The sequence below is a fragment of the Sander lucioperca genome, chromosome 8, assembly GCF_008315115.2.
Source record: "Sander lucioperca isolate FBNREF2018 chromosome 8, SLUC_FBN_1.2, whole genome shotgun sequence".
In the NCBI taxonomy this organism is placed as follows: Eukaryota; Metazoa; Chordata; class Actinopteri; order Perciformes; family Percidae; genus Sander; species Sander lucioperca.
In genome coordinates, this window is record NC_050180.1 from 10,667,356 (window position 1) to 10,693,335 (window position 25,980).

The 25,980-nt window shown below is 40.2% G+C and overlaps 1 protein-coding gene across 1 annotated transcript in view; it reads right to left on the minus strand.

The window, feature by feature from the left end:
• Positions 1–2,495: 2,495 nt before the first annotated feature.
• wnt6b (wingless-type MMTV integration site family, member 6b) overlaps positions 2,496–25,980 on the minus strand; it is a 29,247-nt gene continuing 5,762 nt past the window's right edge. Inside the window, exons 2-4 of the mRNA XM_031281817.2 lie at positions 19,862–20,082; positions 6,171–6,475; positions 2,496–4,886 (exon numbers count right to left, since the gene is read on the minus strand). Of these exons, the coding sequence (XP_031137677.1) occupies positions 4,425–4,886; positions 6,171–6,475; positions 19,862–20,082 (988 nt within the window). The 3' untranslated portion in view covers positions 2,496–4,424. The remainder of the gene's footprint in view (positions 4,887–6,170; positions 6,476–19,861; positions 20,083–25,980) is intronic.

A 25,980-nucleotide genomic window follows, 5' to 3' on the forward strand; every position in this document is an offset into this window, starting at 1 on the left:
ATGAGAGGAAAGGACATAAGAGGAGGAGAGGAGAGGAGAGGAGCTACAGAAGAGAGAGAAGGGGACGAGTGCCCCATGGGATTTTCCTCTTCTTTGGCCTACGTACCTCTCCATGTCTTAAACACAACTGTTGGCCCAGCTCTGCTACACACCACCGTGCACCAAATTCCTGGAAATATGAACTTGTGGCAACTTGTACAGCTCAAACTAATACAGGCCGACTTTTCTTTTTTTTTACAGCATAAATACCTCAAAACAATACCTCTTTTTGCTGAGTGGCAAAAATAATCTAATCGAGGCAGAGGTGCTGAAAGGATATAGTTTGGTGAAAATCATCACTGAAGTGAAAACCAACTCAACCCTGTGCCTGCGTAAAATAAATGACACACCCACACAATGTCTGGAAGAACTCCGGAAGGAAAAAGTGATATAAGATGTTATTAAATTAGTCTGTAAATGTTTAATGTTTGTAATAATTTTGGCAGGTTGAAAGCTGTGCTTTGTGCTGCTTTGTCCTTGCAGCTTATAGTATGACAGGTTTGATGTGGAATATTTCTGTCATGATTGGGCTCAAAGCCATGTTTAAAGTTCTTACTGACATCTACAATTGGCATCTCTACAGAGATAAAATAGGATAACAAAAATAGTGTTTCCTGTGTTTGTCTTGCATACTTCTACTACTTTACAATTACTTAATTTCATGTGCACCTGAATGTTAACATAGTTCAAATAATGAATTTGTGCAAATTAGAATACAAAATGATGCTTGTATGCAAAATTCATCACTATTAAATTATGATAAGGAGTGTCTCATAATCTCACATCTCATATGATATACTGCACATGGCAAGAATGACATTAAATAAAAGCATGAATGTTTTACTTTTTTATTTGAATAGTGTTTTGAATGTGAGTCACACAGTAGTTTTATGCTAAATGAAAATGCAACATAACATCCAGATATGAAATGATTTCTGAATACAAAAATGAAGAGCATAACGAAATGTGAAACAAACATGACACAATGTCTTTAAATAAGTGGATGGAAAGTTGTATTAGAATTTTTTATATCATTATTTCCATTCTGTCAAAAATGCGATTATATGCTTCTTCCTTCGGCTCCCTTCTGCTACATTCTGTTGGTTTCCACCAAACCTGGTTAGAACATCGTCCAAAAGTACTTGGAATGTGCTGAATTTTACATTTTACATAGCGTGGCTGTCAGAGATACCTTGAATCTCCATATTTTGTCCTTTTACATTTTTTCTTTTTATAAATCAATGCTATTGGTTTATTTCGTCTGAGAAAAATAGCTCAATACATTGTTTTTCGAATTAGCCTTTTTTTAATTTCCTAAAAAGCTGTTTCGGACATGAAAGGTTTTGGCTGACAGCGACAATATGCAAATATTGAAATGGTCTTAGGTTCACGTCACTCGACAGGTGGGATAAAGAAGTACACAAAATCAGACAGCACTGTTACAGTAATGTGACTTTGTCTTAAGTCATTCTTGTATTTCCATTAAAGGAGAGTTACAGAAGTTGTAGCTATAAATCGTAACGACAGCCCAAAAATCATACAAACATTATATTATGTGACTACTGTAGTTCCATTATTTCTGATAATTACCACTGTCCTGATGCCTTACAGTAGATTAAAACAATCAAAGTTACAGCAACAATAACTGAAAAGCATGTCATCATGTTAACCATTTTTATATATATATATATATATATATATATATATTTACTCAAATCAGTGGTGATTCACCATCCCTGATGAGATATGACCCTTTCCTAACAAGTGTGTGTGAGAGTCAGTTGATCTCATTCTAATATTAAATACATGTGTGCTCTTAATAGAAATACTATCAGTTGCTTGATTGCTGCAATAGTGGTCATCCTAATATTGACTCAATATGTAGCCATTGGTCACCGTGCACTGTGAATATGAATCTGTGGGGCCTTGTTCATTTATACAAATGGATTGAACGCTTGAATGAATGATTTCTTTCTGAAAAATGCTTTTAATGAATATTTCAAAAACAATCTATAGTCTATAGACTATAGTCTCATAAATGTAAGGATAACTGCTAACATCCTGTTACTGAAGATGTACTTTACCTGTATACCAGTGTTGATGATGGATATTTCACTTTGGAATTAAAATGATGCTGGTCTAGTTGAAAAGTAAGTTCAAAAAGCTGTCATCAAACAGATATTGAAAGTAACTATGCAACAGCCAGATCTGAATCATGATAGCTTCCTGAAACACAAACATCACCAACTGTAAGGTCAAAACAAGATGATTCTGAATCCTAAATGTAGGATAATATCCAGGAACAGAACAAGTGGAGGCAATGCATTATTATAGTTTAGTATACTTACTGTACTGTACATTGTCTAGTAATAAAACATAAGTGTAAATGAGATGTCATGACTTTTTTCTCTGAACACAAACAAATGATCTTGTCTGCTTCACAAAGAGACAGAGAGTCAAAGAGCAGTGTGCTTTTAATAACCAACATAATGCACTTTAACATCAGACAGCAACTTAAAGATATATGAAAGCTACTGTCAACTGAAGGATACGCTGATAACTGGCCAACCTGCACAAACACATACTCAACACTTTCTTTCACAAACATGCACACACACACATATGCAAATACAGTATCAAACGAAAGCTAACATCCAAAGTGCATTATTACATTAGCCCTGTATATCATAACAGATAAACAAAATACATTATATACATTTTCTGGATACCAAACAATGTCACGTGAGGAAAGGTTTCTCTTTTGGTTAAATAGAAACAGACAAGCTATTGAGGAAGTGCATGGCAGCCATTGTATCCAAAGTGCTTCTGAGGGAGATGGAAGTGAGTAGTCTTGTCATCATATCTTTATATAAATAACAGTCTTTGCTGGCAGGCCAAGTCCACACCTGCAAAACATGGTGCTGACACCATTCTTCAAATGTGATACAATTTCCCTTTTTTTGTATATTTTTAATGCAGTCGCAGGAAAAAAAAGAAAAAAGGCAAGACCAGCATCTTTTTGTATTTGATGTGTGCTATTGACTCAAAGGCTATGCTGTAAGAGAAAGGTTGATATAAAAAAAGATTTGGAGTAAAATGATGCTCTTATTATTGCTAATGCCTAATCAAGAATTTTGGGCCATAGTGAGATCCTTAATCTTTCAATGATCCTACAGCACATTGTAAATAGAAAGCAATGTCTCTGAAGGACTTAAATAGCAGATAATACAATATCCTTAGAGGCTCAAAAGGTTTCATAATAGTCAGTGGTGCCCTTGTAGATTAGCAGGCAGTTTATACTGTTGACCTTTCACTAAACCTCTCCCACAAACATCAACTGTCCAATCATAGCTTAGAAACCGTACCAGGGCATGGCAGGTCTGTCAAACTTTTTCTCCACATGCTGAAGTGATGTGCATGGGGCTGTAGTAAGAGTGATGCTTCACATATAAAGAGTTTGCAAGGTGCACCCAAAAGACAAGGGTAAAAGTATGCTAAAGAATGGATTGCTCCAATGAAGACTGTAATTAGCACCTAAAGTAATAACCTAATGCAGCTACAAGTCAGTTGGCACTTTCTACCAGCTCATTAGCGTAACTAGCTCGCAATAGCTGATAAAAGCTTTCAGTGACAGCTGAAGCCTGCTTTTGTCCTTCTGAAATAAAGGACCCACTGTTGCAAAAATTACGAAGACTTTTGAGTGGTAAATATTGTGCTGTTATTGTAAACTGTATATGTACCATATGAGAATGTAAAACTTGCCAAGAATAGCAACAGGAAGTAATTAAAGGGGACAGGGCTTAGCGAACACTCAGTTAAGGAAATTTTATTACCATATCGGGTGCATCCGCACAAGGTGAAATCTTAAATTCTTTGGTTTTAGATGGCAGTCTACATCAAGCTCAGCTGTTGAACTGGTAGTGGAAGTGACACTAAGAAACCTCCATGCATAGGTCCTCCTCTTTCATTGAGATGGAAAATAGAAATTTTCACATTCTTTGGTCCTTTTCATAAACAAAAACGAGAAAAATAGGTAGTTCAGAAAGAAACATTTCTCTATTTGATCTATTTTAGTCCCCGCCCTACCATTGTTTCCATATGGTTGCATTTACTTTCTGTCTTTTGAACCTTTGGCCAGCAACTCTGATGTCTGTCAAAATTCCTGGGAACCAAACCAGCCAGAGCTGAGATTGAATATTATTTAAAATGAACATTTTTGGGGCATTATCTGAATGTGACTGGTGCAAAAACTGAAACAAAATGATTACCATAAAAGTCCAAACCCTATTCTTCTTTCACACAAGCCAAATGAAAGCAAAAACCTCAAAAAGTAACAGAAGTAACCAAGTCATATTGACTGCTGTCAACCTCAGTTCATCAGTTCATCAGTGACAGAGACTAAGTTCTTTTTGGACCAAGCATTTCTTGCACTGGACCACACAACACCAGTGGAAACGACACAGACAGTTCTCCTCTAACACCACTGTTTCCTCCCGGTAGCCGCGCTCGCAGCAAAGCAGGTCGCAGCCACTGATGTCCATGGCTGTGCTGTTGCACATGCGCCCCCGTGTCCCCAGTGAGCCAGTTTTCCGATTTGCAAGGCAGAAATCGGGCGACTCGTCAGAGTATATCAGATCCTGCTTATCTGGTGGCTTTATGTTCTGGCCGACAGGGATCAGGGTCTTGCCATCATTGCCTCCCATCACCTTGGAAGCGCCGTTGAAGCGCTCCAGCAGCCGGTCGCCCACCTCACGGAAATGAGGCATCTTCTTCCAGCATGTGCGCAGAGTGCATGACCCTGACAGGCCGTGGCACTTGCACTCTGTCCGCATGTAGAGCTTCACCGCCTGGGAAGGGAAAACATGGAGCAGTTGGTGGGTTTAGGGTTTTGGGTGGCAGGGGAAAGCGGAGAGGTGAAGGAGGGCAAATGGGGGACACATATATGGAGAAAGAGAGAAGGTTGATGTAACAAAAAAAAAGGAACAAAGGGAACTTTTAAACTTGTACCCTGAAGTGAAGCAGGACTGCTTTTGATAAATGGCAAGTTCTCTAAAGAAGTAATTTATTATTGTGTTTTCATGATATATCGCAGACAAAGCAACTGGATCACACACACACACAAACACACACACACACACACACACACACCACAAATACACACACTGATAGATAGGTAAGATAAAAGCAGACGCTATTCAGAAGGAATTTAACTCCCCAACCCCCCTCTCCCTTCATTTTGCCTCTGGCCTTCCTACATCTAACAAGCCTTGACAACAGATCATTCACTATTACTGCACATAATTAACCCATCACACACACACACACACACACACACACACACACACACACACACACACACACACACACCTGCAAAACATGTATACAAGCACATGCGCATGCATGTACATAAACAAACATTTGCAGCATGCTTATTTCTTAACCTCTGCGCATTTGTGTGCAGCTCGTTTGTTCGCTAATGCTGCAATTGGACTATATCCCAAAATACTCCCCTCTCATCGCTACTTGCCTTTGAGCCCAACTAAAGTGAACTTTGCAACTCTGTGTTTTGGTGGGTGTAACAAACAGACAAAACACTGACAGCTTAAAGTAAATGTGATGTGGAAGATTTACCGAGGTATATTTCAAATCAACGTAATTAACTACTCTCAAAGTTGCTACTTTATTTCCACTCTTTCGTTAGCACGTTGACTCATCGAGGCCATAATTCATTCGGCGTTCATACGGGCAACAAAGAGGAACTTTAAACTTCTACAAGGGCTGTGGAAACATAAGAAGCTACCTGCCTCGGAGGCTTAAAAACAAAATGTGTGGCACACTCTTGTTTTTGTGTTTGAGAAACCTGATTCTTGTAAGAATATCAGCTTACGCCGCTACACAAATATGGCTCAGGGCAATGTCTTTCTCTTTTGCATGTTTGTGGAATGATGGAACATTCCACAGGACAAGCAACACCGTTGCTGCTAAAATCTTTGAGTATAGTAAAATATCACGCCTGTGTACACTACAGCACAGTAGCAGTAAAAATATGTTTTTTTCTAACTCTGCTCTTTAAGAGGTAAACAGAAACTGCACAGACATATTGAGGTATTCATTCTGAAACTATTTCTTACCAGCCGCCCAGCCTCGTTGTTGTGCAGGTCAATGAGTGTCCTAATGTCACTCTTGCCCCTTCTCCTCTTGGCGTCCATAAACTGTTTCGACTTTTCATACCCAAACTCCACATCATCTCCGCAGCCCCCCCACTCCCACTTGACTCCATCCCCAGAGGGGGAGGATGAAGACGGCCTTGGAGGTGCTCTGTTCCTGGTCGCCTCACAGCCACACTGTAGGAGGTCTCCCATACTGCAGGCCTGGGTTACAGCGTGGGTCACACCAGCCGCCGTGATGGCATAAACAAACGCTGTCTCCCGGATATCTACAGTACAAGGGACAAACAAAAAATGACTTTTAGTTTATTGATTGGTTCTAACTTTTGTTTGCACACACAAGTGCCCAAAATGCAGGATACTGATATTGGATAACATATAGAGAAATCTATCCCATGTTATGCTCATTTTCAGGTTCATACTTGTATTTTGGGTTTGTACTAGAACATGCTTAGATGCCTTTATGTTTAAAGGTCCCATGGCATAGAAATGTCACTTTATGAGGTTTTTCAACATTAATATGAGTTCCCCGAGCCTGCCTGTGGTCCCCCAGTGGCTAGAAATGGTGATAGGTGTAAACTGAGCACTGGGTATCCTGCTCTGCCTTTGAGAAAATGAAAGCTCAGATGGGCCAATCTGGAATCTGCCCCTTATGACTTCATAAGGGGAAAGGTTACCTCCCCTTTCTCTGCTTTGCCCACCCAGAGAATTTGGCCCACCCATGAGAAAGAGAGAGACATCATGGCTTGCAAACAAGCGAAGCATGGCAGTTGGTCAAGGCCACACCCCCACCCTCTACCTTGCCCCCCCCCCACTCTCCTATTCAATAGCATTTAAAGCTACAGACACAGAAATGGCACATCATAAAGCTTTTTGTAGTAAAGCTCATTGTGGGACTGGCTCTAGTGGCTGTAATTCTGCACCAAGGCTGAATTTCGGGAAAGAGACTTCAGATACAGTATTAGGGGACCACTAAGGTCTATATAAAAGCATCCAAAAAGCAGCATGTCATAGGACCTTAAAAAAACTTATTATTGTCTTCAAACTGTCTGTCTGGATATACCTGTAGTCACCCTTTGTCTGAAATGCTTTGTTTTAGCACCTGTTTCTGTAAGCCCCCCCTCCTGAAAAAGCCCAGTCTGCTCTGATTGGTCAGTGTTTCTGGGTCTTCTGCATCTTCAATCTCTGAGTCTCTGCACCATCATTGCAGCCGGGGAATGACTGTAACGGGACTGTAGCGACACTTTCTACCTATATATAGTATAGTTGTGACATCACAGCACTACGGAAGTCCTAATGGCTCGTTTAAAGGCACTGTTTCTGAAAATTGGCTGTGTGCATTTCTCTGTGGATTGGAATTTACTCGCTAAGCAAACCAGCTATGTAGCTACCAAAATAAAACAAATAAGAATATATATAAAAAATGTGAAACTATACCTTTAAGTAATACTTTATGTTGGAAACCAAATTTACACAGGAGATTGAAAACTATGTTTCTATTTCTTTATGAACCAAAAAAAAAAAAAAGGTTTAAGAGCATATTTCTCTCACTGCATTCAAAAACCAAGTTTGTCTTTTTTGCATCACAAAAATATTTGATTTTGAATCAGAAAGTTTTGCTTGCGAATCAAAAAGTTTTGAGTCTAATCGTTTTGAGTCTAAAAGTTGTACGAGACAAAAATGGCTTAGATAAGAGTTTCTATTGGTGGGTTTGACTGGGCATGGCCACACCCATATTCAAGCGCTGCAGCCAATAGAGCTCAACAGTCCCGCCCACAGCGGGTTCCGGAAGTAAAAATCCAATACAATTTCTCCATTGACAAATTGGAATATAAGCCATAAAATTGTAACCGTCGATGGTAGACTTTAAACCAGCATGCCGACATGACTCAGCGATTGTATATGCTCATATAGATGCCAAAAATCATGGGGCACTACCCTTGTTTTGAGGTAAATGTCTTTTATTAGCGATGTCTTGGATAAGTACTTGATTACCCACAATCCTGAACAATTCCACAATCCCACCAAGGGGGTAAGCTTCTCCTCGGACCGCGAACCTCCTATGGCGCCATTTTAATGCTACAAAGCGATCACCCCCCGTTAGCATCCCATTGATTGCCATTCATTTTGACGTCACTTTGACAGAGAATAACTTTACATCTGAAGAGTTTAAAGACTTTATTTGTCCATTGTTTACTTCTAAAGAAACACAACAATGTATAAAAGGCTCCATTACCTTGTACCTCACGTTATGGCTCCGTAGCAGACGTTTTTATAAAAATAGGCTAACGATTGTGTCATAACCACGCGACTTACTGTCGCATAGTAGAGGAATTACCGTATAGTACAGGAGAAGCGCGCAGGCAGTTTCGTCTCACATTAGCTGTTTAAGTGTAATTACTAATGTTAACTATCATTTTAGTGATCAATAATTAGCCTGTGCCTACGTTATCTCCTTACATATACCTACGCTCTCCGTCTCTGCAAGATTGGGAATGATTGAGATTTCTCTTGGCACAGCTACCAGAAGACTTACAACTTTCAGAAACGTTGCTCACGGCACATTTACGTCGTCTCTCTCAGTTGGAGGCTGCGCAGTAACGCTCAGCGCTCACCGGAAAAGTGCTTCTAACGGCCTTCACTGGTCTCCGTCCAGAGCAACGGGATCTGTTGGTCCATTCTTATATACAGTCTATGAATCCCACAGTGATGCCTCTGATTGGTGGAACTCATGCTGGTGAGGAGGGGGGGTGTCAGTACCCGATCTGTGCTGCCTGCACGAGCCGTCACGAGGATTTACGACACTGCACGAATCACGATCTGTTCCACGCTTCTGCCGTTAGCCTCTGCCGGGAAGCTAACGTTAGTTTAGCTAACAGCTAATTCGGCTAACCGCTAGCTGACAGCTTGATTCAGTCTAAAATAACGTTAACTCAAACTTAACACTGGGTAAAACCAGCTACAGCTGACATAACAGCTGTTATATATTTTAACGGTTATTTTCAGGTTTTATTTTGAGGGTCTTTTAAAGTTATTACATGCTGTCTCAGCTAGCGGTTAGCCGAATTAGCTGTTAGCTAAACTAACGCAGCTTCCTTTATTCAGTGGTGCGCGGTGGTTTATGGGATGAGTAGTTCCTTCGCTCTGAAATGACGATATGTACACAGTCTTGTACCTTTGACTTTTTTGGGATTTTCTGTTCGTTTTTTTACTCGAAATGATACGTTGTATGCTTATGAGTCACGTACCGTCTGGTTAGCCTAAGACATGGTCTAAAACTCTTTATATACGGATTTTTCCAGATGTCAATGGGAGAAATGAATGGGAAATTTACTTCTGGAACCCAAGGTCTCTCGGAGGAGGGGCGGGACTGTTGAGCTCTATAGATACATGGCTGCAGCTCTGGTACCATGGTACTCAAAACTTTTTGACTTGCAAGGAAAACCTTTTCACTCACAAGCAAAACTTTTTCACTTACAGGCAAAACATTTTGATTCAAAAGCAAAACTTTTTGATTTAAAAGCAAAACTTTTGATTCAAAATCAAATGTTGTTGTGATTGAAACTTGGTTTTTGATTGCAGTGAGAAATAAGCTCTTAAACATTTTTTTGTTGTTGCTTGGGTTATAAAGAAACAAAAATAACGCCATAGAAAACAGGTCCAGTAATTTGGAACAATGGGTTTTAGAGAATAGAACGAGCAATCCTAAGGAAATGCACAAAGGCTTTGACCTTTTTCATTTCAACACTTTCAGCATTTTCATTATGAAACAGTGGCATGACATGCACATTACCTACACATTAAACCACACCACATTCAGACATCTTTTACTCATACTCAATCGATCACAGGACAACAACTGGAAAAAAGAGGGAGCACTACAAGTGACATAAGGTAGTTTCCAGTCAGCCATCCGTCCATCCAGTCAGTCAATATCGCAGCTACACGGAACAGGATAAAAGCACCTTTCTCTCAATCCTGGTCCATTACTACGATCTCAAGCATCACGAGATCTGTGGTGCTGAGAGGATGGCTTTCTCTCTCTCTCTCTCTCGCGCGCGCTCTCGCTCTCTCTCTCTCTCTCTCTCTCTCTCTCTCTCTCTCGCGCGCGCTCTCGCTCTCTCTCTCTCTCTCTCTCTCTCTCTCTCTCTCTCTCTCTCTCTCTCGTGCACACTCATACACACCACAGCTGCTGGTTTATTTTGGGTGCAGAGCTTAACACTCCTGGCTGAAGGCATGTCCAACCACAACTGCAAATTGATCGTCTATCCTCGCCAGTGGCTTCAGCATCATTCTCGCCATCGGCTCAACACGTCTTTATCCTCAGTTGTTGCAGCTATGAAAGCATCTCAGAGACCGACTGGACTGAAATAAGATTATGCTTTGTCGTATATATCTTGTGCATTCTTTGTCCTCTTTGTCCAGTGACTTTAAATTCAGACTTAAATTTTTCTTTGATGGGAGATCTTTATCTTTAACAGTTGATCCAGGACCAATTCAATGTCTAAAACCTTCCAGATCTTTCAAATCCTTTAAAAACCTGTTTTTAGTTACTGGGATTAAATTAAACATTGTTTAGAAAATACAAAATAGTAATAAAAATGATAAAGTTAGCGAATTTATATTTTTAATAATTTTAATCCCATAAAAAGACCAAAAACAACAATGCTGCTGATGCTACTAACAAGTAGCCTGAAATATCTTATTCCTGTGTTCTATAGAGCTCAATATTAGTCCAAAAAACACATAGGTGAACCCCTCCATTGCACTCTGTGATATGTTCCTTTAGGGCTGCTCGATTATGGAAAGAATCATAATCACAATTATTTTGGTCAATATTGAAATCACAATTATTTTGCACGATTACTCATTGACTTTTGGAAAGACGTTGTAATTATTGCAATAAAAAAAATAAAAACAGTGAAACAGTTAAACAAATCAACAGTGAAAACACCTTGAACTGTTTTTTGAACTGTGAACACTTTTCCCGTTTGAGCTTTTTTTCTCTCCATTCAGAACACAGGACAAAATAAGAGTTCACTTGAAAAACGTAATGTGCAAAATAATTGTTTTTCTCGATTACTCTGTTTTTGGGATCGTTAGGAACAGAAATCGTAATCACGATTAAAAATCGATCAATTGCACACCCCTATGTTCCTTCATTACAATGAACATGGGCACTGTAGATGTTTTCGAGTCAATCCTGAATACACTGTCCTGCTGCCATAAATACTCACTAGAGGACTAAATGTGAAGTCATCCGCTGCTGAAAATAGTCCCAAACAAATGTACTAATTACTCCAGTTTGAGTTTGCTAAAAACTACAGTGCCCACGTGTTTCAGGAAACCGCTGAGCCTTTTTTTAAATGGAGATATATATTTGTCACCTGTTAAAAATGTATGTCATCAGACATGACTGAATGGGCTTTGGGCTGAGTGCCACTGTACTGAGAGACAGATTAATGTTTCGCTGAAGCCCGGTCTGTCCATGGGATTTGTTGACAATAAGTGTAAAGTTTGCCTAGAAACAAGCAAGCGGTGGGAATTGTTCAGGACATTGATGATTTCAATGGCAGGACTCTGCCTAGATAGATGAGAAACTAGGGACTGAGTATATGTATGTGTGTGTGTGTTAGACAGAATGAGAGGGAGAAAAAAGAATAGCCACTTAACGAGCCATCGTATGTGTGTGTGCGGAGACTAAGTGAAAGACTTTTATTTCCAAGAGTTGGAACGCTGTGAGCGTGCAGTCACCAACGTCAACACTGCCAACTCCATATCGCATGATTCAGTGAATGGGATTCATTAGGAATGGTAACACACACACACACACAATGGGTGGCGTGCGACGAGACCTGCACACCCCAGCATGCCGTGAAATCAATACCAGCTGTACACCCCAACACCCTGAGATGTCTCCAGTGCAGGCAAATGTGTGCACATTTGTGTGTATGTGCGAAAAGTATTGTTTTATGTTTATGACATTTCACAAATAGTCAGCGTGTCTAATGTTTTGTGTCTAATCAAATGAAGTCCTGTGGATTTTTGTATCTCAGGGTTTGTCTGGATTTGCTGTGGTTGTTGGCAGATTCAATAAATCAGTTAATTTTATTTGTGTGTGACTTTACATGTACATGGTGGTGCATGTACAGTATTTTTGCAACTGTGTATGTGTGTGTGTGTGTGTGTGTGTGTGTGTGTGTGCGTGTGTGTGCGTGTGCGCGTGCGCTTCATAACGTCCTTGCAGCTCAGTTAAGACCACACCTTGCTGTTCAGCAGAATAGGGCTGTGATTTTAAGGAGCAGCAACATACTCAAATTAAGATGTGTCATCTCCAAAACCTTCCTGGCTTTATTAAGAGACACTTCAGCAGCACACAACTTAATATTAGTACAATATGATGATAGCAACACGAGCTGTGTCCAAACATGTCCTCAGATGCACTGGTGAAACACTGCAGTGCAGGAAATAAGCATGAGGAAAATGTCATGTTGATACATGTTTTAATTCAGGCAAAAAAGTTATTGACCTAATTATCACTGAAATTGTTATTTTGGTTTATTTAAAAAAAGAGTATCAGTAACCTGGAGGAAAATAACATCCAACTAAAAGCAGACAAACCGAAAGAGAGAGAGAGGAAATAAAAAAACAAACAGAGCAGAGGGTTGAAAGAGAGATAAAATACAGAGAGAAGCTATCAAAAATCAGATGATTTGAGGCACCCTGTTTCATATTTTCCTCGGAGACATGAATTCCAAACAAATTCTCTGCCATGGCGGGTGTCTGGGCCTGTCTACGTCTGCTTCTAATTCCAGAAGGCCCTTCTGCAGGAATTAGCACATATTCTTTTAATACTCTGACTTTTAGGGAATGTTGATGTTAAAGCTGGGGGGTACGTTAATATGAAATCATCTGTGAGCACCATCAAATTATACTCTGTGATATTAGGTCAATGTAAAGGAACTATGAGCTAAGTAAGCAAAGGTACAGGTGGAAATAAATACAAGATAAATCTACAGTACAAGAAAAATTATCTAACACACAAAAGGAGGAACAATAAACAGCAGTTGACTAACCTTACCCTTTGAGCAGAAATTAAAATGAGAGCAGACCTTGAACAGGTGTGGACCTGAACAGTTATTAGGGAAGCCAAAGACTGCAATGCTTGGAGTGATTATTGACAGGCAGAGATGTATCACTTCATCCATCCATTTTGAGACTGGCCAACCAAGAAAATCAACAGCATCAGTCTTTTGTGCAAGCGCCTCAAAACAACATCTGTTTACGCGTAAGTAACAAAGCCCTAGCAGTAATTATGATGGGAGCAAACACTGAAGTCAAGGGATGTCATCATAGAATGACAAAGTCCATGTAGAGGTCAGGGCGGATGGTCAACAAAATATCAAAACTTAAAAAATTGATTGCTGTAACCCGTTTCCAGCTGACAGTTGGGAACGTCTTAATTACTGTAACCATGACGACAAAGGGCCCATTACATTAACAAAGTAGTCATTTTAACCCAAACCGCTGTTTCTCTAGCATGAACCAAAGTACTTACTTTAATCCAAACCACGATCTTTCCCTAAACCTAACCGAGCTGTTTTTGGCCAAAACCTAACCACCCTGAACAAGACACATCATAAAACTGAATTTATTTTTCAACAGCGATTTGCAAATGTTTCAAAAGGCACAGACAAATTATGTCGTCCTGCCGATGGGGGGGTCAGACCAGAAAACGCTTCTATGTGACGTTCTAGAGGAGATGGAACAACAAAGTATTGTTAGATTTTAAACCTGTGAACACCTCTACGTCTCCATGTGAAGCTATCTCGTAACCACTCTGCCACATGTATTATATCAATACAAACTGAGTCATAAAAGAAATGATGTGCAGGTGTAGAAAGCAACACACTGCAGCACCCTTTCTCATTGATGCCAAAACAATACAGCCTGACATTTATTACTTTATTCATTTAGACCCAATCAACATTTTATGTATGACATGTATGTATTTGCCTGAGTTTGCTTAACACAACATCATATGAATCAAACCTTGAAGAGTGTTTTCACTTAGGCTGGGTAAACCCAGCCCGATCTGCCGCCAATTTGATTTCGCCCTGCAGCTCAGGCTGGAAACCTGTACATTTATCTATCCTGCTTTCGTTACAAATCTGCAGGGACCAATCACAAACTGGCTTATCCACCTGGCGTGCTATTGGCGGGTTTAACATGATGATCATAGAGAAGCGACCAAGCAGCTTTTTGTTTACATTCAACATAGCGGCCACCAAAGTGCAGCAACCTTTTGATGCCGCTGTCGCTGCTACGTCACCCGGATCGTTGGTCTGATTGGTTGAAGGACTAACCAATTGCGTACAGAGTCATTTGAACTACTCCCGTTGATCACTCCTCTTGTGCAGTAGAAAATACAGAGCAGACTCACCAGACTAATGTTCAATCTTAAAAGATTGAGCTTGGTCTGGTGATAGCCAGACTAGTTTTCACTATCAAGTTTGAGAGAATCACTGCATCATATTGTCTGCCAAACATACAGTACAGTGGTTTTACTAACTTATTTTAAATATCTGTTAAATACGAGAAAACACAAAGGATGGGTAAAGGTGTAAACGTGTATACCTGTCTCTATATCTGTGTGTCTACCTGGGAAAGTCATAAATGTGAAAATGTTTCACATGATTGATGACTGGTTTAATTACTTTGCAACCACTGTACAGCCCAGAGCAGTAGTCTTTGTTTATTCTACAGTAGTACAATACTCCACACACACACATACTGTAGACAATCTATAATGACTTCTAAGAGCCGCTACATCCCTTATGTGATTACCAGCATCGCTGGCTGGCTCACACTGCAAGTCATGACCGCTCTGAGGTCTGTATGTTACTTAAACAAGGAGGAAAGAAAAGAGGATAATAACTACCAATTAGTGACAATGAACCAGAAATCTGACCTTGTTTTGAAGCTGAATGTACGTGAAAGGTTTTTGTCCAGAGGAGAGAACATTTCAATTCCGACGCAAAATAAGTTGTCATCCTTGTGTCGACATGTTCATTCATTCACACTTGCTGCAATAAAGGCGTAAGATGGCGTTGTTTCAGTAATGTTGTGAAATCAACTAAAACCCCTATAATACACCCACCCACACACACACACACACACACACACACACACACACACACACACACACACACACACCTCCCTCAGCCTTTCATTTCAAGTGGCTTCATGCAAAAGTGAAAAAGCAGATCTTTACACCATACCACATGCATGTCTGTTTGTGTGTAATTTCAGCCCTACTGCTGGATATGTGATGTATGCAGTATCATCATCTAACAAATTAGAATAAATGAAATATTTACAAACACACACACACACACACACACACACACTCACTTATCTCATTACACCACTGACAAGCCTTACAGTCAGACACATGTTGACACACGGCAGCCCTGCTACCCTTTACTGTAACATGTCACAAAGCAGAGCCCTTTTCTGAGGAAGGTTAACTAATGAACACACCACACGATACAAGTTCTGCAAGGTTTATGTTTAGTGGCTTTGATATGACTGTACAATTATAATCCTAACATAAGCACACACTGAAATATTCTTTGTCCAGAAATCCAATTTACAAAACCAAACCAGATAGCACACAGACATCATCATTACCACATACTTAGACCAGGGTTTAGTGCATATTGCAATCACATTAACACAGGTTGATGTGCTACAAAGTATTTACTAAAACACGTTTCCCCGATTAGGATTGTCTCATTTCTCTACAAATAAAAAGTAATGTCATTAAAATAATTTTGAAGAGTCTATTATCACATAAAATCTAAAGAGAGGCCAATGAGGTTAAGTAAACCACTTAGAGAGGGTGAACATTAAATACAAAGGCCCATTTATTTTGACATTTACTGCTACTCGTTCATGATAATCAGCCATTAGGAGCAGATCCAGGTAATTGAGGACAAAGACTTCAAAACAGAGGAGCACTTTGGCCCCTCTTATACATAGACAGGGAGGAATTTATGATTAATTGCAACTCTGTCTTCTACTGGTAGATTCTTGTCTCCTTTTCCCTCTCTCTTCCTCTCTGTCTCAATTTATCTTTATGTCTGTTCTTTTTTTCTCCGTTATTTTTCATGTCAGAGACAATGGCAACACCGTGTCAAATGAGTTAAGAGAAAAAACATGCTTTTTAACTATATAGTCAGGTCTAGCTATTGTGGCTGTGGGTCCAAATCACACTCATATAGATGGCTGGTGTCCTTTAATGTAACAAGCAATTTTTGAAGATGTATGGTTCCAGGATATTTTCTGAGTAAAAATGTACCTTGAGTGGTTTAAAGAGAGAGAATTATTTCAAGGAAGAAGCTGCATTTTAAGTGGCTTCATGTTCATTAGCTTAGTGTGTGATTTAAAAAAAAAAGACTACCTTGCAATTACAAAGAACTAAGAATGAAAGTGTCAGTATCCCAGTTTTGCTCTCCGAGGCATAAAACTTTATATTGATGACAGATATCAGTTTCCTTACTGCAACATACAACACAATTAAGTTTGAGAATCAGCAGTGTTTGGAACAGGACAGACACACTTTGTCTTTACAAAGGATTTCTATTTTAAAAGCGGGGACCAGGAAAACATTTTTGACACATGTAACTGCTATTTTACATATTTCTGATTAATGAAAAATGTAAATATCGTTGTCTCTTTGTCTCAGCAGAAAGCAACAACATTAGTGCCGTACACTTAAATGTTAACATGTGTATCTGTCTGCTTTTTCTTTCCAGCACAGGAAAATGTTAAATTTTTTGTCACTGTCAAACAGCATTTTAGGAGTAATATACTTCCCAAAGGGAACTTGATTTTTTATGTACACTGAAGCCAGTAAGTAATTACAAGTTTTCCAAAATCGGAAAGTTACGTAGCTTTGATGTAAAAAGTAGAAAAAAATTGAAAATAACAATTTAGTATTGACTGTTATATAATGGCATGGAAAATTACCGGTAATATGATTCACATTTCATGTGGCACTGCCTTGAGACGTTAAAGACAGGCGAGCGCACAGCTTTAGTACGCACATCTTCCAACAAGGAGACCCAAAATGGGTATAATAACACGCTTGACACATTTTTTGTTGTATATTAATATTGGTTATTTCTTGTTGACTAAGCACAGAGATAAAGGCTCTCTGTGGTACCAGTCAAAGAGGAGACAGGCAGCTCTATATGAATCTAATCATACAAGAGAAAAACCAACACAGTAATTGGAGAGGACCTAGCGGTGACCCAACATCAGTTATATTACAGACTTCAAAGAGTTGGAGGAAGATGTTAAGAGATCTTAAGAGAGATGTTAAGAGAAAAAGGCAATTTTAGCTGATTATTTCAAGCGTGCCCAATCTGATGAAGAGGAGAGTCAGTCAAGTGTGAATACGTCTGGTCTAAAATACAACAGCTGCCCTTGTCTGTTGGAGTGCCATCCGGCAGCAATCTGACCTCAAGTTGACGTAAGGCCGTCAGCTGCGGTCGTGAGGTCATGGGTTCAGAACCTAAGGTACTCACGGCTAAAAAATGGGACATGACAATATTTTTATGTTTTGTTTTTTTTTTAAACCCTGATGGAAAAAAAAGCTGATGGAGACAGCCACACAGTTGATTATGAGAATTCCACATCGCAAGTCTAGGTCAACGGTCAAAAATCCATAGAACATGCAAGTGTTTTCATTTGTTAACAAGGGGCTGAATGCTTGTTCTTGGGGGGAATTGTTGGGTCTAGATCAGGGGTCTTCAACGTTTTTTAAGCCAAGGACCCCTTAACTGAGAAAGAGATGGATCAGGGACCCCCTACTACATATTGTATGAAATTAAGTTGCATTCTAAACTCTGCCTCCAATAACGTGTAGGGCGGCCTAAAGCCTTTATACATACCTTTTTAGCGCATAGAATACTAAGCTATTCAAATATTTGTTGGCATGATTTTATAAATCATGTTTTAATGTTAAAAATACATGTGGCACAGTGAATCCTCAGGATTAACTGTATCTGTGGATGGCTACCTTAGTGACTTACCTTACCTATAGGCCAGTAAGCCTATCATCAATGTGTTGTTTTTTTCACAAAAAGGCTGATTTATATTTGCTAATAATATGTTGGAAGTATGTTAAGACATTTTAATTGAATTTACTTTCCAAAAATTAACAATAATTTTGTAGCCCCCCTGCAGTAACTCTGAGGACCCCCTGTTGAAGATCTCTGGTCTAGACCTACTATACCTGTAAAGTGTCCCGAGGTAACTTCTGTTATGATTTGACACTATAAATTAAATTGAATTGATTTAAATTAAACAAATCCAAACAACTGTTTAATACAATTTGGTTAATGTTGATGCTTGTTTAGTGAGTTTATACCTGTGTAACAATTAGACAAATTACTCATTAAGGATTTGCCTGCATGGGTTATAGTAATACGTCAAGATCTTGGGAAATACACTTAGTTGCCTTTTTGCCAAGAGCTGCAGTAGATAAGAAAATTGATAACCCTATCATATCTGTCCATTCAATATGAGGCTACAGAGCCAGGAGACTGACTAAAAACAGAGGGAAAGAGTTAGCCTAGCTCTGTCTACAAGCACCTCGAAAGTTCACAATATCTTGTATGTATTGTTTTAACCCCAGGAAGTCCCTGTGTACAGATTTAACAAACATTAAATGTTAGTAGGCTTAAAGGCCCTGACACACCAACCAGACGGGCCGACCGTCGGCAGAAAAGGCAGTCGGACTGATCAGTCGGGTCCCCGAGGTCCAAAAAATGCCTCAGAACACACTGAGGCGACGCCGACTTGAGCGTACGCTCTGCACGTGTGCGAAACGTAATATGTCTCCATAGCAGCAGGCGGCGCTGCTCTGTATTGTTTCCATTAACAGTCTGATTATTTCCCAGAAAATGAAAACCGGCAGCTGATTGGACGAACGCATCACGTGGTTCTTTTTTCTCCAGAAATTCACAGCCAGACTGTCATGGCGGCTTGTTCAGAATACGATCTCATATTGTACTAAAATAGTTCACCGAAACGTGTTTCTGAAAACATTTTAAGAGAGAAATAGGCCGAGCAGTTTCTGAATCTGTCTTCATTTCAGATTGACAAAGGTCAGTTTAAAAGATTTTCGTCAGATTTTGAACGGCTCATCCGCTCCCCATTTCCCGGTGAGTCCCGACTGCCCTGTCTCCCGACTGAACATGTCGGGTCGGCCCAAATGAAGGCCGACGGCTCCTCGGATGGCCGACGGCACGGAACACACCGAACAGACTCGGGTCACCGACCTCGCCAGACGGTCCGACGGCCGATTATCGGACTGGTGTGTCTTCTCTCTTAGAGTGCTTCTAAGCAACTTTTTTTACCTTTAGGTGTGTGCAAGGCTAGCTGTTCCCCTTGTTTCCAGTGTAGGCTAAGCTAAGCTGCCGGCTGTAGATTCATATTGAACAGGCAGATAAAAGACTTATCTTCACATCTAACACTCGGCAAGAAGTGAATAAATGTATCTCCAAAAATGACAAACGATACTAGAAAATAGGGGGAAAAAAGAGACACAAAGGTAGTTATCAACACATTCCTCCCTCACTCACCTTGCTGCAGTATTTTGCCAAAGTACTTGTTGTGGCTAGTGCAGTTCCAGCGGCGGTACCTGAACTGGTACTGGCACTCCCTGATGCCCAGCCTGGCTCCTTTGGCCACCTCACTGACAATCTCTGGCTGAGTCTGGCACAGCTCAGCCTGCTTTCCCGCCAGACGCTTCGCTTTCCTGCAAATGCTGTTGGGGTCCATCACCAGCGGACTGCCTACCGCCCTGGAAAGGTTTAAACAATGTTAGACGAGAGATCAATCTCTCAGCAATAACATGATAACAATAGCAAGTTGCTGCTTTTCCTTTTGGTCAGCAACACCTGTTAACTTAAGCACACAGTAAACAGTGTGGCTGTCCTCATCAGCAGCCGCAAACCAAATGCAAGCTGAGTTCTTCCTGTGGCTGCTAAGCCTGCCAAATATACCCACCACTTCTCAGCTGTGGCGACAATGTGCTTCATGAATAGGCACGTGGGAGACAACAGAGCACCGAGTTTCCCAGAGGCATCTTAGCTCTGACGTCAGATTCACAAGTCTGTATTTTGCTATTGGACTGCACTTGGGAGAACTGTGTGGTCCTCTCAAAGTTGGAAATGAAACAGTTGGAAGTCTCTTACTGTAACAGACAGGCCGTTTACAGTTGATCTTAATGCTAAGTTGATTTTGGTAAACCAGAAGGCAGACTTTCTAGATTTCCTGATGATACATCCTCTCTGGAGATTTTGTAGCAGTTAAGAACTTCACCGCTTTAACCACAGATATCCCTTGAATCAGCGCTGCTAAAACAATTCCCAGATTAAGCCCATCTAAATGGAAAAAGCACATATTATATTACTAAAAAGAACAAAAAAAATGAATGTTTAAATGTGTAAATCAAGCGTGCCTCAAGTAGTGCAAATATTTAAAACATTTAAATTTATATACATACTTATTGTATGTGGACCCTGGACCTCCTCAATAGTTTTGACAGATGAGTGTACTGTATATAATAAAGATAAATTGTTTATTCTAACTCTTAATGGGAAAGAGGGGCTTGGCTCTGCCACTTAGAAGCACTGCCAGCATCTGTGGCCACTTCAGTGGCATTACAGGAAAGTGGCTTTATGAGATGACTTTATTTCCATTATTTTTCTCTTCTCCTAGCCTTAGCTGTCCCACACTCATACCCTCCATGCTGCTAACATTCAATTTCTGTTCTCACATCCCTCTTTCATTTACTCCATCTCTCTCTTGACTCTTCTCCATCGTGGACTTTAAGTCACTGAATCTTAGCAGATGTGATCCATAACTTCAAGTTTTACCATGAAATAGCAGTCAGGAGGGTATGCATGACAGAGAGAGGGAGAGCAAAAGAGCGAGAGTGAGCAAAAGACTACCTCATAGGTTTTCATTCAGCCTTGTCCCTGTTAATCGCACCGCCTGATATCATTCATCTGCTTCGAGAGTTTGTTTTAAGAAGCAGAGCAAACACTCTCACCAATCCCCTCTCCAGGCGGTCTGATACCGAGTTAAGACATTTGCACTCACACACATGCATGCACATTCATCCTTTCACACTCAGTCCTTGTGTTATGGAATTTTTATGTAACAAAACTATTTATATCACAGACGAACATGTCAACACATGATTGAATGAAAACACCATTCACAGGGAATCTTGTGTCCGCCTCTTAGCCAATAACATCATGAAAAGGAAGATCCAGAGGCAAACTGCCCAACAACTGTTATCCCCCAGGACTTAAACATGTGATAATGGCGGACAACATGGATTATAGTTACAGTTTCCTTGTAATTCATTCTAATAATTCAACTCGTCTGAAGATTAGGGGGAGTAAAAATCCAGTATGAGCAATGATATCTAGTGTATAATGTGGAAATTGGCACATAAGCATGAATGCATCAGAGCATGCAATAACTGTCTACACAAACACACACACACACACACACACACACACACACACACACACACACACACATCTGTATGCACACTCCAGGGACACCCACTGCTGCATTCCTGCAATAAGTGTATTGACAACATCACTATGGAAACAATGCTGTATTTCTTAATACAGGTGTTCTGTGTGTACAATGTGTGCAGGAGTGTGTGTGTGAGTGTGTGTGTATTTTCCTCAAGTGTGTGTGTGTGTGTGTGTGCATGTGGAAGTCACAGAGATAATGAAATCATACAGACAGTCTGTATGTGTTAATTAGCAGGTACAGGTACAGTACTTAGCAACGCACACGCCCTTTCAACAACCACTCATTATATACCCACTGCTATCAGGCTGTGTGTGTGTGTGTGTGTGTGTGTGTGTGTGTGTGTGTGTGTGTGTGTGTGTGTGTGTGTGTGTGTGTGTGTGTGTGTGTGTGAGAAAGAGAGAGAAACAGAGAGTGAGATGCATGCAAATGTATTTCTATACAGTTTGTGTAGATTGTTATGAATGTAAGGAAAATACTTTGTATTCTCTTGTTAGTGTGTGTGTGTGTGTGTGTGTGTGTGTGTGTGTGTGTGTGTGTGTGTGTGTGTGTGTGTGTGTGTCTGTGTCTTTGTCTGTGTGTCTATGTGTGTGCATGTGCACGTTCCAGGGGCAGAGCTGGGAAGCCAGCTCTGTCAGCGGCTCACAATAGCTAAGCCTGGTTTTTACAATGGGAGGTGTAGAGTTGTAAAACTATAGTGAATGTACTGGATGAAATTTGGATGGATTCCTGGAAGTAAGAGCCAGAGACAGTTAAAGGGCTTTGACAACAAGAGAAAGGTTTCCTTATGATCTCCTTTAGCAGTGTGGACTGGTGAAAACAGATAAAGACAGATTGTTTCTCTGCCATATCAATCCTTTTAATTAATTTCAGAAGTATCTTTCTAAGACTGAGCAGCTGCGCAACAGTTGCAAGGGGATACTGGAAACAATGGAGGAAGACGTTGATTAGAGCAGAGAAACGAGCAATAGCAGGTCTTAAAATAACTGGTTGAAGGCTAACCATATAGCTGACCTTTGTTAAAGACAGGGTTCTGTACAGATTAAAGAAGGTACAAAACTAAAAGTGTGAAACACCGTAGGATGAAATAATCTCTTCATTTTGGTTGAATGCTATCTTGTTAATCCACATTGGACTGTCTTTAATATAAATTTAGAAACAGGGCATGGTGGGAATGTAGTCTCAATCGGAAAGTGAAGTGAACTGAGATGGAAAAGCACATTGCTGGCGATATACCCAAAAATGGGGTGCAATAGATGGATAAAAGGATGACAGTAAGTACCCAGCATTCTTGCCCTTGTATGGAGATCGGTACATAAAAGTGTGCATCCCTGCAAGGTTGAATAGGATATGGGAATAAGTCATTGTCGATTCCAAAAAGTGCATGTGGCAGGTTTGAAGAAATTAGTTTTTAACAAATTGATGAGAGCTAGGGTGGCTTAAGGAGGTTTCAGTCTACTCTTCACTTCTCTTCTCTTCTCTTTTGGTTTCGAGTAGCAGTAGTGGACAAAATGGTGCACTGAAGTAATGTCCATTGCATCTTTTACTGTATACTATATGCTACTGCTGGCCTGGCACAAATCCTACTAGAAATACGGTATCTAATGTTTGTCTCCTGCTCTGTGGCCCTTTGCAGCCTCAATGAAGCTTTAAAAAATACACTCTCCTGCCTCAATATAAAGATAAAAGTGACCCTCTTAAAGCTCAAATACTCATAATGGAATGCTTTAAGTGGATGCATACATACACACAGATGCAGTTTGCATGCAAAATCCCACATGCACACATGCACATTTATCCAAGCAGACACATTTTGTGCAGGTATGCACAGAGATAAAAGCACACTTGAAGAATAAACTACAAAGCCAGACAGTAATTAGATCCTCTTCATGCAAAGTGCCACTGTCATTTATGATACAGATAACTCAGTCATTGATATAATCAGGGGCTTTAAGGAAACACTACATTTGTACATTTGCATGAATAGCTCTTCATGATGATAAAGTCCCAAAACAGAGCTAGGGGCTCATACAGTAAGAGATAAAACAAGACAAAGCAAAAAAAATACCCAAATCAAAAGCCCTGATAGCAGGACTGTTGGACTACCACCTGCGACAAGTTAACAGCTAGTCCAATCCAAGCCTTTGTGTGGTTGCTTGTATTGCTTGAAAAAGCTACATAAGCTCATATCAGTGATATGTTTTTACATTTGTTTCTGTTTTTCATAATGTGGCTGTAAATTTGGAAAAAAGAAAAGGTTTCTTATTCAGTGTTTTCTGAGCCCAGAGGTGGGTCAGACAGAGATTAATCATTGCTGCTCAGAGCAACCTCAGGTTTCATTAAGGATCTCACGGCACCATAGATAAAGTGCTGTCTTTTTTTTTTTTTTTTTTTTTTTCACTCCGCCCACGATTGAGTGAATTTCATCCCTCCTTAATCCCTCAAGTATGCTGGAGATGAAGACAGTCACGACAAGCGCTAGTCTGAGACACCAGTGTGAGAGAGAAAAAGAAACGGGTCAAAGAGAAGTCGTTAAAGAGAGAGCGTTGAGATCTAATCAAAACACATGTAAAAAATGTGTCTGGTGTCCCAAACAAAAAATGAAAAATGGATGTGAACTAATTCAGCACCTTGCCATTGAATCTGTGAGTACAGTGTGAGAGGGTCTGTGTGCCCTCAATAATTGCTTTCCTGTTTTCCTGACCCTACAGTCTGGGACACGTCGATCACTTTCAAACATGCTTGATCATGTTGTTTTTGCTGATGTAAAACAAGGTTAAAAACAATAAAGTTTGTCTCAATAAAACGTTTCAGCACTCATAATTTGTACTGCACCCAATTCCAATAGCAGCAATGAAGTGTGACCAATGGGAAACCAACACCACCAAAACAATTTCACAAAAAAAAAAAATTCACAAGTTTGTGCTGTTGTAACAATTTGGTACGGTGGCAAACCCAACAGCAGTGATAGCCAAAAAACACAAATTGTCCACGAATGGAGATGAAAAGTATGTGGGGGTCAGCAATATCTATGAAATATGGAAAGTGCCACACCCTGGCTCAAGGGAAGAACAGAGAGAAGAGTACAACATATGGTGATGATGTTTACTAAAGATTTATTTAGCAAAATATAAGTAAAACAATGATTATATGACCATATAAATCATCATACAGCAATAGTGTTTTGTGTGTTTGAATGCGTGTAGTTAAGTGTAACGAACAGAAAGAGTAAGCACAAGGAAAAACCTAACCCATACAACAAACCATCGGCCCAGGGTGAGAGAGAGAAACTGACTGAATCCACCAGCTTATATAGCTGAGCAGCAGCAGGCACAGGTGATAGTCAGTTATGCACGTCCTTCTTCCCTCGTAAAAGGGAATGACATCCCAAACAGGACGTCAAGAGGGTTGAAATGCCAAGTTTATATGAAGGCTGGTGCTTTTTGTACCACACGTATCTAAAGACAAGTATGACTGAGAGAAGTAGCGTACATCAGTACGTAGCTATCTACAAACTAAAAGCAAGTAAACAGGGGCTCATACTAACTAGAGATGCTTTCTCCACAGTGCATTCCAGGATGGACAAAAAACATGCTCTGGTTTATTGGCATATCTTTAAAGCTTTAGTGCGTAACTTGTTGATATTAATGAACGTAAGTTACATTCAAGCCGTTGCCAAATGAGTTGCTACAAAGCTAATTAAGACCAACCGCTCCACACAACTCTCTCTGTATTTCTGAGTCGTCTGGTGACAAGCACAAGCTTGATAAAGATAATTACCTCTTCTGAAGAGTCCATCATGTTTTTTTAATCCTCCGTGTCCTCCTTGGCTACTAGCAGCTGTGTGGAGGAGGGGTGGGGGCTAGTGCGCGATCACAGAAAGGCTGTTTCATGTGGACGCACGTCATTACTTAGAATTCCTCATGGGGGCCACAGAAACTACACACTTTACACAGCTTTAAACCAATCACAATCATCTTGGGAGGCGCTAAGCACCTGACGGAGCAACGGTGCAAAAATTTTAAATAGCCTCGGTAAGGAACTTGTTTCACATATCTGTTCAAAGGTTGTTTTAATCGTGCAACAGAAAACTCAGATTGGACAGATAGTCTAGCTAGCTGTCTGGATTTACCCTGCAGAGATC